Consider the following 16,223-nt stretch of genomic DNA (forward strand, 5'->3'; position numbering starts at 1 on the left):
TTCAATTACTACTTTCTCATGTATTTTCATTAATCACACCGTTTTATGCAAGAGCATAGGCCAGAATTATACTATTTCTATCAACATCCAATTCGTCAGTTTGAAATTTGCGACAAATTGTAAGAGATTAGGTTTCACTTGGACTCTCCAACAGCTGAAACAGGAAAGCCAGCTTTAATTCAAAACTGCTGTCAAGAATTATGCATGCAATTCAGATTGCAGATATTCTTAGTTTATGACTTCGTTAAAATGAAGCTATTTTTGAAAGCATCAAATTAATTTAATATTTAATTTTGTGTGACAGTATAAATTCAATTATAAAATTTCCATTTCCAACGAAATATGCTCCTTCACACTTGGCACTTGGCACGAAGACTACGGAAACTGTGCACAGTTTCGAGATATAGAAGCAGAAATTCGTCGTACAAGTCCTGCCCGAACATCTCAGTTACGTGTATATCAGAATAAAATGCGTACATTTGAATGAAGAATGAATACTTTTCCAGTTAACACTAAGACTTTTGCCACTCCAAGGACATAGGCTTTTCAATTTAAATGCAAATTAAGACTTTTGTCAACAAGGCTAGGCAACTTAGTCAGACTAAAGAAAAATAGTTTCTTATCAAAGAAAGTGCAAAATATTATAAACCATAAAATGTGCCTAAATTACACTGAAGTTAATTTATTTTTAAATAATAAAAAAAAAAAGAAAAATGAGAAATAATCCTTTGTGCTCCCTGCGCTTTTATTATGATAATATTTTTTCATTAAATAACACAAATATTGTTTCCACCCACATAGCTCCAAATCCAGTTCAAAAATGCGGTGATTCTAGTATTGACGCCGACGGCATAACGAGTGCCACAAGTACGTCCGAAACTTATGATGCCTATGAGGTACATGCGTGTCTGCTTCTGTATTACTGGACCACCGGAGTCATACTGGCAGGAGTCTCTTCCCGTACCGCTGTAGTCATAAGTGCAGATCTGCGAAGGTAAAATGGTGGAATTGTATTGTATTTGGCAGGCCCGATTGTCCATCGTAAGTAGCTCTGCCTTCTGCAAAGTATTGGACTTCGAGCCGGCGAAGGTAAGTGTACCCCAACCAGCAACATTAACATATAAATACGTAAAAGACTCCGCTCTGAGGAAGAAATCACAAAGTATTAATATAACTATATACGAGTAGTAAAATACATATGAAGCAACTAACGATTGTCGATATGGCAGGCAAACCGGTCCAACGCCTCGGGACCATTCGATAATTCGACTGGTAACCAATAGCGCGATGTCATTAGCAACTGCTGCGGAGTTGGATATGTAACCTGGATGCTGTATAATTTGTTGAATGTTATACTGAGCAGCGAAAGCCGATTCTGTAGCTAAAAAATAAATTAATTGGAAGAATGCAGAATATATGGTCAGCTCACTTACTACTACTCAAATCGTGGTCACCCGCATAAGCCATTATTCTGGATGGATCCCGATGAGTACTCGTGCAATGTGCAGCCGTTAGTATGTGCCGATGGCTAACTGAATGTAGAAATGAAATAATAGGTCAGACTTGCGTACATAGAAGTACATATGGCTTCAATTTCTCATAATTATTAAAAAAAAAAATGAATTTGACAACAGATATTAACTAAGTTGAAGGTGTTGAACTTAATAGAATAAATAGTTTAGATAAATGTTTGTTATTTAATATCGTGAAATAACACAAAATGTCTCATTATTTACACAACTTGAATTTGGTTTTGGAAAAAATGGGCTTTTAGCTCTCAAACTTATGAATATCTATATATATATATATATATATTAATTTTATTTATAATTATTTGAATTCAGTTAATCAACTTTATGTCTCTTCATGGATATAGACGATATAGACCTTTAATTACTATGCTTCATGCTTTGTTTTAACAACTGAGTGAAGTGGGCCTATTTTCAAAGAGAGTAGTAATAATATTAGAAACTCCAAGGATTTAATTATATATTCATCACAATGTTGCTACTTTGATTAATAGATAAACCATATAGGAACATAGTCGATTTATTCAGTTTATTATTCGATTTAGTCGATTTATTATTCAGTCTACTTCAGTTTTCAATTCTCTCGAATTGTACTTTCAGTATTTCGTTAACCGTATTATTTTCATCGTATTATCTCCTGAGTCCTGTCTATTAATTTGTGGGATTTCTTTATAATATCCATATAATAGTCATTTATAATATCGCTACATAACATAAGTTATTTTTCGCATATTGGATCAAAAATTTACTTGAGAAATCATTTTTCGCAGACTTTTAGTACAAATATGTACGTTTTGATATAACAGGATCTTTGAAGGGAGCTTGACTATGTGATTATTATTATTTTAATAAAAGGAGGATATTTTATCGCTACCTTCAAATCTATTGTGCTCACAACTCGGACTTACAGTCACTATTGATTCAATAAATAGTAGCACTTGTACTATTTTTTAAAGTTTTACTTATCATAAGATGTTGAGTATCCATCCAAGGATTCCAAGTAACTTTGAAGCTAATAATTTTCTCTCTTTTTGTGTTCATATGGGTACTGGACCTGCAAGCATCGATCCTGCTTTTTTATTTAGTAACCTGAAGAATCCCAAATTGATACCTACTTAACTCGGACTCCAAGAGTTCATATGTGATTATTTCCACCTTTTCAACACATTCAGCTTTGCTAAGCACTCTATTTTCTTGAGATTTAAATTTTTTGATAGTTGCCTGATAGTCTCTCAAGATTACTTTTCTTTGGTTTCGTTACTGATTGATTCTTCGTATACAAAAGGACTTAACAATATGAATGTGTTTTGTTAATATTAGGTTACAGAAGAGGAAATGTGCGTTCTCCGATAAGTGTCATAGCAATAAATGAACTACTTGTTCAAGTTCCCATAATAAAGACCACGTAGTACTAACAATCTATCTGTTATAATTGAAACCTTATCAAGAGAAAAATGTTGATTTATACGAATCATAAATGAGATTTTAGTATGAAAGTTCGATGAAACTCATAATCTGTATTTAAATGAAGTGGAATATTTGTACGTACTTATATTGCCACCACAAAAAATGAGCTGTGGAGATGTGATATCGCGCAAAGCAACCATAGATGGATATTCATGCTTGTTAGCTTCCTGCCCATTTGTGATCCTGGGTGTAAATGACCAACCACAATCACAGGACTGGGGTCGTGTTATTGCTTGACAAAAGAAACGTCCACGTAAGTTCGTTGTAGTTGCTATTGAAGAATAGGCGAAGGTTATAGACCGGAAAAGTGAGGTGCGTCTAATACTGCCACTGCTGCAAAATATTTCGGCATCCCGATATTGAAAATCCCCATCACGAGAGACGTAAAAGTTTTCAGAGCCACATGAATTAGGATACTTCAGAGTAAAAAAAGTGAAAAGTGAAGGGAAAAGCTTGATGGTTGGTGTTTAGGAATTCACTTACCACTTCAAACACGCAATTAAGTATTACCACGTGGTCCAAAGGCGCAAGTATTTTGTAACGGCAACTACTACCTGGCGTATATGCATTCGGATAGTTAGGAGAGGTTATATTGAGCACCTGCTGTGTAGAGTACATCTGATACTGTTGTGGTCTGCATTCCTGAGCAGTTGAGGTGGTGAAAAATAATAGCCACAGATAAATTGCACTAATTACTACATGGATAAATAAAATGGGTGAGATATGTATCTCAAAACTAGAGACTAACTTGTATTCCTTTTTAACTATCAAACTCACTTGTTCGTGTTTCCGACTTCATCTTTATTATTCAGCAGAAGAATTCAAACTAAATTATTTTTTGGTATTTTGGTAACTATAAGACTTCGTATTAAGTGTATGTTGCGAAATTTAAGCTTCATTAAAATTGCGTCACTTCATCCATTGGCTGCAATTTACACTGTCTTATTTACACACAAACACACTCATAAACAATATCTCGACTTCGGGAAATTAAACTCAGTTATCATAAAACAAATATCTTTTTATTTACAATTTTATTGCCCAATCTTATTCACATTTCATAAAAGTATTTTTTTATTCGCTTCCAGTCTACATAGTAACGATGCACGAAGTATATTGGATGTTAGCATTTATCCATGCAAGATAAGACGTAATGCGCGTGTTGATCCCTGTAGCATATCCGCCTTGACCGCAAATGTTGCCGAAACTGATGCAACCCAATAAGAACATGCGTGCACCACGTTTAATAACGGGACCGCCCGAATCGAATTGACAGCTGTCGCGACTACTTCCCGTATAATCATAAGTGCACATCTGAGATGTAGAAATCGAAACACCCTGATAGGCTTGCTGGCATGTATTCTGATCCAAGATCATTAAGTTTACTTTTTGCAATTTATTGGAAATAGCTCCACCAAAGGAAATCGTACCCCAGCCGGCAACGTCAACATAGTCATAGTCAAATGTGTCATAACTGTAAGAGAGTGAAATCGAGAAACGACGATAAGAACTGTGATTGACTCTGCTAATAAGGAAAAATAAGTGGGAATGAGTTTTATTGGAGAGTGGTATGCAACAGAGAACTTGAGGAAAACAAGATTAATAAGATTAATACATTGTTGATACATGTATTTCTTCGTATGTGTATATATAAGAGAAACATGATTCTGATGCTAAAGAAAAAGTAAAGAAATATAGGCTGAACCGAAAAAATGTGTTTGTACTTGGAACCCTTATAGGATGGGAACTATTTTTGTTTAATATGAGGGAAAAAAGAATAATTTAAGTAGCAATAAAATTATTAAGTATGAATATGGGGTAAATATTATATATAAAAACGGATGGGTAGAAATATATACAATACACAATCAAAAAAAAAAAAAAATTAAAACAAACACAAAACCACTTGAGATTTTAAAGAATGGAATTAAAAGAAAAATATTTGTTTTAAAAGCTAATACCAGAGTCATCCCATATACTTACGCATTCGCAGGTGGTGGTAAACAAATGGGTCCGACACCACGTGACCATTCTATGGGTTGAACAGTTCTCAGAAGTGCAATATCATTTGATACTGGGTCCGATGTGTAACCGGGATGCTCTATGATACTTGCAATAGCATATGTTTCTGCATATCTTGACTCGGTTGCTATTGAAAAGAATGATTAAAAAATCTACTAATTGAATATAAAAGCAAAAAATTACAGGATGAAAGATCATGGTCTCCAACAAGTGCCTGAATTCTGGAAGCACTTGGCTGCTGTCGAGTACAGTGGGCAGCAGTTAGTATGTAATAGTGAGCCACTAAATAAGAAATAATATGTAACAAAGTTTATATATAATACAAAACTTAACAATGAATCCAAATAATAAAAAGACAATAATATAAATATATTAATGATCAAAAGCTTCTAAACATACCGATTGAACCTCCACAGAAAAGTGGTAGATTGGTGTCAAGGTCCTTAAGTGCCACCATGCCTGGAAATTCGTTAACACTTGTTTCTTGACCATTGACAATTCTTGTATTCACGGACCATCCACAATCGCAGGCTTGTGGTTTAGCATATAAATCACAAGAGAAACGACCCCACGATCCGTAGGATACGTAAGCCATGGTGACTGAGCGAAATACAGACTTTCTAACAAAAGTTCCTTGACCACAGAACTGCTCAGAGCCACGCAATTGAACATCGCCATCACGTGCCAAGTAAAAAAATTCTGTCGAACATTGATTTCCATTCTACGATAAAGTTTGATCAGTTTCGATCCCATGAATGTATGTCGTTTTATTCTATTAGAATTACCTTGTCGGTATCAATAGTGCAGTTGACTTGTATTTCATAGTCCAGAGGCGCTATGAACTTGTAACGGCAGGAAGTACCTGCGGGATAATAACTATCATAGTATGGAGATTGCAAAACCGATTTGCCGGCATTAATATTGTATTGATGATCGCATCCATCAAATAAAGCAGCTTCAATGGTGCATATGTGCGCAAATAAAAACGTGAGTAGCAACAGCAGGCTTTTTGCTATATTTAAGAACAAAAATATTATACATATATTCATATATTATATAAATTTAGTAAATAATTGTGAAGAAACTAATTTAGCTTCAAATGTTGCTTTCGTTATCATTATGTGGGAGTTATTTTATTTTGAACTAAAGAACCGTTTTTAAGACTGTTTGTTTTGTTTTTTATTTGAGGGTTGGGATGTGAGTAGTCAGACCATTGTGACTAAACCCAAAAACAGAAAGACTGGAAAGAGGTATTAAACAGAAAAGACAATAAGAAGAACTTCTTAATTTCTTTAATGAGGCTAAGAGGATTGGGTAAAAGGATAGGAATGACTATAAGACTGTTACAATTCCATTTAACCATATAGATATGGGAATAATTACTTTTACAACTGACTACGGTATTAAACATAATATAGCGATAAGAATTGATATTGAGTAGCTTTACTTTTTGGTATAATATACATGTCCTCGATATTCCCTAAATAATAAGAGTCTAAAGATATGATAACGTTGTTGTAGTTGTAGTCCTTAAATATATAGATATTGTTTTACTTCAATAGCACAATTGCAGGTGCAGATAATCTCGGAATACTTATAAAATTTACGTACCACTAACATGGTTAGGGGTCGGTATTTCAATAATTCAAATCCGTCTTTTAAATTAAAACTATTTCCTCCGACTGCGGATAATTTAAATGTTATTATACTTTGGATTTCATTAAAGAAGAATACTCCATGCGTAAAACAGAAGTTTTAATATAGTTCTGATAATATGAACTTCGAGTTGGTTATCTGAGCACCTTCTCACTATAGTCTGGTCATGTGGACACATGATAATATCACGATCAGTTTCAATCGTGCAAATGTACTACTATCTACAAGTAGTGATGGAGTTTGTGTTCTAATTTAAATTTCAGTGCCTTGTCGCATAAAGGCAAGCTCTTGATCTTCATGTATGCTAAGTCCATCTACCTCAAGCTTTTTTTTTTAATTCGTAAATAAAATTATTTGTTAGGAACTCCCAAGGATAATGAAGATGATATATTTTCACATTTTTTAAGTGTTGTAGTTTATCGAAACTAGAGAGCTAGAGAGATATACAGCAAAATGGAGTTAGCTTGTGGAGGAAGTCAAAACCCATTGTGGATTCTTGTGCAGGGAAATATAATGATGATTATTCTAATTATTAATTATTTTTATTATTATTATTTTGATGGAATAAATCTCATATTTAGCTTCACATTTATATACTTATTTATAAAATTATTAAATTGAATAAAATGATTAATTAAAATTTTTATATTCTTCACCAAAACTTCAACTTTGAATAGGAATGGTGATAAGATAGAAGAATTTTAATTTCAACAATTTATAAATAATACATAGGTAAATGCAAGAATAAGTAAAATAGTCTACAATAAAATGATAATAAATAAATTAAAAAATATTAAAGCAAATACTGCTTCTTAAATAATACTTTTTAAAGCAGATGCTTTTGCTTGGCCTATTGCTTTATACAGAACTTTTAATAAAAAGTCAAATAAATAAATGTATTTATTTATTTAATTTTAATTATATTTTTTATTGTTTAATAATATATTTGTTTTAATACCGTAAGTATATATACAGAGGTTTACTAAATAGTTTATTTGCGAATTTAATTCTTCAGTTTTTAAGTGCTGTTAAGTGGCAGTTATTTCGTATGTGATTTATTAAATTATTTTAATCAAAGGATTTTTTTCTTTTTATAACCGCTATCTAATATATAGTTTTTTTAATCTAATATTTATTAATATTTATTGCAATTTCACATATATTTGTATACTCTCGCATTAACATTTTAGCTATAGATCACAACCACAAGATATATTCAAAATGATCACAGTTTGGTAATGAAATATATTTAAATGAAAATTAAAAATTTTATATATTAAAATTAAATTAAAATTATTCGTCAGTAGATATTTTTATTATTTGAGTTTTTTTATATTTGAATTAATTTGGATTCGAAAGCGGTTCACTTAATTATTCTGTCACTTTTGAAAGTATTCGTCTTTATAGTTTTTACTTTTATTAGAAAGGATATTTTCTTTGTTCAAACACTTATTTTAGCACTTTTTAAATAAATTGATTATTTATAAAATATTTCACAAACCACTGAAAGCAGCCGGAAGGATTTCCAAACCCGACATCTTCTCTAATTAGACGCTGACAGACGTCGACTAATAAGATTCACTGTAATTTCAGCCGTTTTAATTGTTTAGATACGAGTCAACTGAACAGTCAGCAAAACAGACTATCTATTATCTCAAAGTACGAGGAAAAGATAATAGAAGTATAAATGGCTTTTGGAATTTACTTTAAGCAGGTGATAATACGAGAGATATAAATTAAAACAAGAAAAAAATTTAATTTATTTAAAACACCAAACGAAAACAAAATTATTTAAATATAATAAACAACCACGAATCTTGTTTATTCTTTAAAAGTATCTGAATATTTTTTTTTTTTATTTTTCCAAAATGTGGCACAGATTACTTAGAGTTTTTTATTTCTTCCTCTTAGTGGAGTTCACCGTTGGAAATTTGCCTGCGAATTGAAGAAGGGCACACTTTTGCGGAGCTTTTAAACCAAATTACTTAACTAATCGAACCTCATTATAATTGCAATATTCAATTATAATAAAAATAAAATAAAATAAAAATGAAAACTGATATTAAATAAATTGCAAATATTTTCTGTCTTCCGTTTACGACTTCTAATATTCTTATTTATTGTTCGGCTGTGTCTTCGCATTTTTCAGCTTTCATAATTAACAATTGTGCAAATAATTTCAGAACAGTAAACAATATTGAGTTATTGTATCTCAAAGAATTGAAATGTTTTTGAACTTGACAGCTGTCCCCGCGTTTCGACGTTACTCGATCGCTCAACGAAATAGTAGCGAAATGTTAACGAAATTTCGATAAGCAAAGTATCTTGCAGATACTGAGTTCACAGTTTATTGCTTGCATTTTCAGCGGAATTTAGCCGCAGCTCCAATTGCATGTAATAAAGATAAGCGCCGTGGAGCAATGTGGGTGGGAAATACTTTCATTTGGCAATTGTGACGGTTCCGCGTTTTGGTGTTAGAACGCATTGCGGGGAGCCAAAAGCGTAAGTGGAGCACAGCAAATTGAGTGACTGGTAAAGAAGTAGCAAGGCCAAAGCCTGACCTAGCGTAAGGTTGGCACCGTTATCACTAGAACCGGGAAACGTATTGTTTACCTTTTGTATGTGAGTATTACAATGACTTACTGATTACAAAAGATCGAAACTATTATGTAAAATTTATCTTAGTTCATTATACTGTAAATAACTATAATTTGGGTAACCTTAAAGTTATCTCATCTGTAAGTTTTCGTCATACACTGAATGATTTTATCTAATAATAGATATGGTAAGAGAAATAGAAGCATTATATATAATATATAATATAAATGTAATGATACTTGTAGTTAATCTGAATCAATTCAACTGGGAGCTCAATGATGGTACATTGAGTCACAATGAAAGTAATCGTAAGTAAAGCTTCCTTTTCCCTGGTAGCTTTGACGGCATTATAAGGGGCAACTAATATCTTACCCTAGCGTAACCTATTTTGAAGTAAGCTGCATGTAGTATTTATTAATGGAAAATCGAATGGGCTGAGAAAAATCCGAACGAATATGGTCAAGTTATAATTTATCGGAAGGGAAACTTATATTGCGAAAATATCATATTGGCAGAATTCGTATCGATGTTGATAGATCACTGGCCAGTAAATCGGAAGTATCTAAGTCATTTCAGACTTTTAGACTTTAGATATCATTTATCACGGGATTCAATAAATGTTTGATATAAACGGCTATATATATTATTAAGAATTTTAAATAAGCGTAGGTGTTGTAGTATATTTAATGAAGTGTTGATTAATAATATGGGTGGATTTCAGTTTTCTAATTGGTGATCAGTTCATAATTCTATGGAAGAGTTTTTCAAATATTATACTTTCGCAACAATAACTAACATAGATGGCGTGTTTACTTGACGAGTATTTTTAAGTAAAAATATTTAACTTTAAATTCCGATATTTCGAAATATGTCTTCATTAACATATTGCTTAATAAAAAGATTTGTTCAAAGTATTTTATTAAAAATTTATTTGAATCAAAAGTTTAATAAGCGTGCTTGGTAAATCGGTATCGTGTTAACTTCTTTATTAGGTGATTATAATATAAGTATAAATTTCTGATGTAATAATCTATATGAATAGTACAGAAGATTTCAGATATTTTAATATCAAATAATGCATGTATTTATTGATGGAGTTCTTAAAAAAGTGCTATTACTATTACCCAGAGTATAGGTACCTGACATGAGCGATAACTATAGGCAGTGATTTTGACGTATGCAGCAAAATGATTAGCTTAGATTTGTGGTTTCTCATTGTGTCATGATCTCAGAAGACTCGACGATTATTCTCATCCTCACATTAAAATATCAAAATTTTTTTTAGAATTAGAAGAAGAAACAGACTTTTCTGATAAGACTCATTTTGCATTTAAATGATTTTCTTAATTCCACATATGTTCCAATATATATGTGTTATCAAAACTATGTCTATAATTCGTTTGTCTCTAATGCTGTTATACTCGCGTACGTCATTAATATACTTTTCATTTATATTTAAAATTCTAAATCTGTTCCGAATATTTATTGATTACGAGAAACGAGTGAAATACATAACGCGGTATAAAAAGTTACTACGATAAAAATGCAAAGCTGTAATTAAGCAATTAAATTTAAAACACTCTAAATCCGAAAGTGTAGTAGTAAATATGAAACTTAACAAAAACAAAAATAAAAACAAAAACGAAAAATAATCGTTAAAAGATATTATATGAAAAATTGTGTAAAGCTCTAATTGAGTTTAATAAAAACGCAAACGTGCAGCAAAAACCAACTAAAACCCATTTTAGATGAAGAGGCGATCAAATAGAATGAATAGCGCTGGCAGCACAAATTACATATCAAGCAGCGCCTAAATGTAGGCTGCAGCTTTTTACTACATTTTATTTTCAATGCGATTCGGACTTTTTTTCTAGTTGAAGCAAAGCACTCAAAAAATGAAAAAATAATAAAAATAAAAAAACAAAAAAAAAACAAAAAAACAGGCGAAGCAACATTAATGCAAACCGCAGCAAAAACCTTTAACCAAACATAAAAGCTCCCCTGTCTCCCTCACAAGCATAGAAACAAGTACCTAACAATTTACTCTGCAAAAATTATCAAACTAAACCTATTGCAGATGCTGCTACATTTGTTGTTAGTGCGCACTACATTGTTGTTGGTGCGGCTGTAACGTTTTACTGTTTTACTACGAATTTTTAATTACCTTTTACAACAACAACAAAAACTAAAAAAACTAACATTTTTCTCATATTGTTTGTTGTTGTTGTTGTTGTTGTTAGTGCTAATGTTGTTTTTGTTTTAGCGTTTACTATTAAGTTTGGGGCTGTGCTTTTGTGGTTTTACCACTCACACGCATACATAAGCCAACACACAAACACACAGACGCAGCACATATGCACTCACACTTAACAGTTTTTCACCAATCAGCTTAACGCACAATTGTGGGTTGTAAGTGTGGTGTTACGCACTTTTTGTGGATAGCTTCATCGTGTGGTGTTTGCCTGTGTGTTTATGTGTGCGTTTGCATGCATATAGGGTAGTGCATAGGGACAGGACAGTGTGCCGTTGAGTTGTGAAGTCTGTGTGAAGTAAATAATGTGCTCCGTTGAATGGTTGCAGTGCATAAATAATTAATTGGCGGAAAAGTAGAATAGCGATTGGTGGAAAATTTGTGCTATTTTTGTTATTAGAAAATTACGAAGTTAGCATTTTTAATGCAATATTTTTTATGGAGATTAGGTTTTTAGTAGTTCATGCATATAACTTTTTTCATTTGCTATTCCTCTGCATGTGATATATTTAAATGGTAAGTGCACTGGAAAAAATTGTTCATATTCAAGTGAATAAGAATTTTTGATTTAGATTGTTATAATATTAATAACAAGGGATAAGAAATATTCTAATATTTTTTAAGATATTAAATGAAATTAATTTATTTTCATTAGATTTTCTATACAATATATATATTCGATTTGGAAAAAAAAATTGTAACAAAGTAAAATGAATTATTACTTTACTAAAGATATTAGTGATTGATCAAGTTTATAAAGTTATTTTTTTTGAATTATTTTGTTTCTTTTAAATACAATTATGAAAATTTTAATTTTAAAACTTCGGTTTAATGTAATATCAAGATTTTGTGAATTTACTATATAAGTTGTTTTGTTGGAATCATAAAAGATAATGGCATGCTCTCTCAAAATAGTTATCTCCATAATATTGTAGATCATGACGCAAACATTTTTAGTATAAAATTGTAACTTTTAATATTAACTTATATACAAATCTATACAAATCATAATTAGCAGAAGAAGCAGTTTTTAACTATATAAACAATTTAATAGTTTTTCAAATTAATTATGGTATACAAATTAATAGAATTTTTCAAAATAATTATATAAAGGTAACATTATTTTTGATATATTAAAATACATAAGCAATTAGTTGCACTTTATTTATACATATTAAATACTCAATTTATATTTGTTTATTTAATCAACGAAGAATGTTCAGTTCAGAATGCAAAAAAATAATTTGCTAATAAACAACAACAAAAACAACAACAACAACAACAACAATAAAAAATCATAAATTAATTGCATAAATGTACGCGCACATGTGGGTTGGCTTTAGGAGCTGTAACCTCCCATTTTTAATTAACTTAACACACAAACTGCGCTGCCTCACTCAATGATTAACATAAGCATGTAAAAAATTAATAAATTTTCTGCACTCACTCCCTCCCCAAATCCGAATCTGAATCCGAATTCGAATCCAAATCCAAACAAAATAAAAATATTTGCCACATTAAGACAAAATGAGATGGCACTATCTCATTACTCATTTCGCATGTATGAAGACAAAACCGCTCAACTTAGGCAACATAGCACAACTACAAATTTTCATTTCTACAATTGTGTGCAAAAACAAAAACAAAACCAAAAAAAGCAAAACCAAAAAAAAATATAAACTAAATTGGTATAAAAATACATATGAACAACAACAACAACGACGACGACGACAACGAAAAAATTAAGCAAAAAATAAACATTTGCTTTTCCCTACCACATCACACTCAATACAAACAAATGCGTTAATAAGAAACACATATGCGGAAAATGGTGAAAAACATCATCGCATTTTCCACTTACAAATGTGAGTGAGTAGAAAATTTAAACGGTATCTATTCACATACAAACTAACGCACATAAAAGAACGTCAACGTCGCTGCTCTGCTACGGCGGCAATCAGCCAATCAAAAAATTTGTTTACGAATAGTAGCAAAAAGCAGAAAATAAGCAGAAAAAACTTTGCAATGAACACATTTTTTCTTATGTCGCTTTTCGCCCATTTTTTTACACATTTCATTTTCGCTGCACACACAATGAAAAACGAAAAAACACGTGTTCTGCTTTTGGTGCTGCTGCTGCCGCTGCCGCTGCTGCTGCGTTAGCTTCTCAGCTTCAATGTAAAAATTGCAGAAGAGTAAAATAATTTTCTTTGTAAGTAGCTTTTGGCCGCTGAGAGAGAGACAGAGAGAAAAAGCAGCGAACAGGTTTTTCTTTACAAAATTTTGCGCTCTTAGTTTTGTTTAGCGATAAAGAGTAAATATTTTAGTTTGTTATTGTTTTTTTTTAATTATTTTCTTCAAGCTTCGCTTTTGTTTCGTTAAATATTTAGCATTTGTAGTTTATTTGGGCTTTAGCAGTGCAGCGGCAATGGATTGGCACTGTTGATAGGTATTTTTATTGAAAAATTAAAAAATATGTCAAATGTTTGTGAGATTTTATTTTTCATGATATATAAATTTTTTTATTTAGTAATTTGTTGAATGTTAATACATATTGTATTGATTGAAAATAGTAAGTAAATTTTTTTAACAAAACAAATACGAACATCTGGACCTTTACTAAAGACAGGAGAATGACAACAAAAATCTGAAATAACCATATCTTTTGATCTATTAATCTATCAAAAGCTTTAATAAAAATATTTACTTCTTTATAATAAAATTATTCAGGAATATTAAAAGTCAGCCTAGCGAACATCACTGAACTTTATTCTTAATATTAATTTATTATTAATCAATAAATATAATATATGTCATTGATATATGGTACATGGGCCTACCCGAATGGAGTATAGGCCGGTTAAGAACAAATGGGACAGGAGTGATTTCTACGCTGGGTGATATGGTCTACTACACTTTATCTTTATATATAATGAAATGTACTCTTGTTTGCTTAGTACCCGATACTTAGAGTCTAGAATTATTTAACTTGAATACTAACCATTTAAGCTTAACACCACGGTGTTCTTTCACACATATCAGTATAATTCGCTGATTACCGTCGCATTGGAGTTTCAAGAAATTTCGCCTGCACCAATTGAAGCTTTACGTTTGGATATAGTTTATTTCTAAGAAGAGAGCGTTCACATCTCAGCTGTTCTTTGGGTCACAGTACCGTTTTGGAAAATGCAGCTCCAAACCGATTAAAAGTAAGTAAATAAAATCATTCTTCCAGCATACCTTTGGGTTTTAACTACAGTCACCACGATACCCCCATATTGTCAGTCTCTATTGGTCAGGATAATGGAAGCTGTGAGCATTGATTCTCGTGGAATTAATCATTATCACATCTTGACCGTCTTACTATCGTGAAATCACTCTGAGCATTATCGGGTGGTGCCTAATAGATTTTTGTCGCCTCTAATAAGCATGACTTACCTCAAGAGTATTCTAGCCTTTATTCCGATGGTGTGAATGCTAAAACAATAGTACGCTACAGTAGTTAGGAACGCAATTCTAATAAGAGAAACAAGGATAACAACAAAAACGAGGATACACGAAGTGATAGTAGTTGAGAAATATGGGAGATACAGAATAGAAAAAAAGGAACCTCATTAAGTGAAATGTTAAATGCACGAAATCTGGGTGCTAAGTGAAGATTGCGCGAACAAGAGTAGAAAATGATATGATAAATACTGAGTGAAGTAAATAAAAAATATCAACTTAAAGCAACAAAAAGAAAAATAACAGAGATGAGTAGAGAATTAAGAGAAAAAAGAAATTAAGCAGATCAAGAATGTAGGGGAAGTGTAAGGTTTTAATTAGAATTAGATGCTCGTAAAGTAAAGGTCAAACGTTATCAATAATTATTTAAGAATCATTATTTTTAATATGTTAAATTTAATTTTAAAGTCAATTAAGATGAAAGAAACTAATTTTTTAATTGAAACTATTACTTCAATAGAAAAATTTTGTAATTCACTACTGTTCAAAAACCTCTCTGTATATTTACGATGTTTTATCTGCTGTTTGTGGATAGATCGCAGTTGGAGATTATGCGCAACGAAGTGGCACTACGTATTCCTCTTACTCACTTATTGAAAAGTTATTGCAGTTTCCGAGAAATATGATATGTAATTTTTAAGGCTCAGACCCGTATAGTAGGATTGGGATAACGCTGCTGTTTAAACTTTATTACAGAACGGAATCAATTTAAAGGTTTAGCCATCTCTCTTCAATATATTTTTTGGCTATATCTTAAATTGAGTGCTTTTTTTTGATTATTTAGATTGGTGTTCATACAGTTCATAGTATGATTTCAATGTTATATGACGATATTTGCACACATATGTTGTCAAAAATGATTAAACACCGGAATCCGATATAGTCCATGTATAATTTAGATAATTTCCAATCCGTAATTTGATTTATTACATTTAATTTAAAAACTTTAAAGTGTTTTTAATTATTTTTTAATTCTTTTTAATTATTTTATTTTAATATTAAATGAAAAGGTTTTATTTTAACGCAAATTTCATATTTTCTAATCATTTTTACAGGATTGCAAGATTGCACTGTCGTCACAAAATCACAAAATCACAAAATAGTTTAAATAATTCATGACAATTTCGGTGCACCACAAAAATCCACACCTCCAGCAATGACGACCGCAAAGTTGCGTTTTATGCGTGCGAGTTAAT

At 31.4% G+C, this 16,223-nt stretch overlaps 2 protein-coding genes and 1 long non-coding RNA gene across 3 annotated transcripts; 1 reads left to right on the forward strand and 2 right to left on the reverse strand.

Annotated features, from left to right (window-relative positions):
- Positions 1-732: 732 nt before the first annotated feature.
- LOC119678809 (venom serine protease-like) lies at positions 733-3,833 on the reverse strand. The gene is made up of 6 exons (XM_038090870.1): positions 3,774-3,833; positions 3,480-3,691; positions 3,079-3,412; positions 1,434-1,532; positions 1,213-1,381; positions 733-1,143 (listed from the first exon to the last, which is right to left on the reverse strand). The coding sequence occupies exons 1-6, from the start codon at positions 3,793-3,795 to the stop codon at positions 768-770; spliced, it is 1,212 nt and encodes a 403-aa protein (XP_037946798.1). The 5' UTR covers positions 3,796-3,833; the 3' UTR covers positions 733-767.
- Positions 3,834-4,002: 169 nt separating this feature from the next.
- LOC119678808 (venom serine protease-like) lies at positions 4,003-8,615 on the reverse strand. The gene is made up of 6 exons (XM_038090869.1): positions 8,176-8,615; positions 5,804-6,030; positions 5,418-5,739; positions 5,202-5,300; positions 4,980-5,145; positions 4,003-4,470 (listed from the first exon to the last, which is right to left on the reverse strand). Exons 1-6 carry the CDS (start codon positions 8,210-8,212, stop codon positions 4,086-4,088), a joined length of 1,236 nt encoding a protein of 411 aa, XP_037946797.1. The 5' UTR covers positions 8,213-8,615; the 3' UTR covers positions 4,003-4,085.
- A 419-nt stretch (positions 8,616-9,034) lies between these two features.
- On the forward strand, positions 9,035-10,077 carry LOC119677384. Its single transcript, XR_005252257.1, has 3 exons — positions 9,035-9,296; positions 9,360-9,459; positions 9,518-10,077. It is a non-coding gene; the product is annotated as an uncharacterized LOC119677384 (long non-coding RNA).
- The last annotated feature ends 6,146 nt before the right edge of the window (positions 10,078-16,223 follow it).

This window comes from Teleopsis dalmanni, chromosome 2 (assembly GCF_002237135.1).
Source record: "Teleopsis dalmanni isolate 2A chromosome 2, ASM223713v2, whole genome shotgun sequence".
Classification (NCBI taxonomy): Eukaryota; Metazoa; Arthropoda; class Insecta; order Diptera; family Diopsidae; genus Teleopsis; species Teleopsis dalmanni.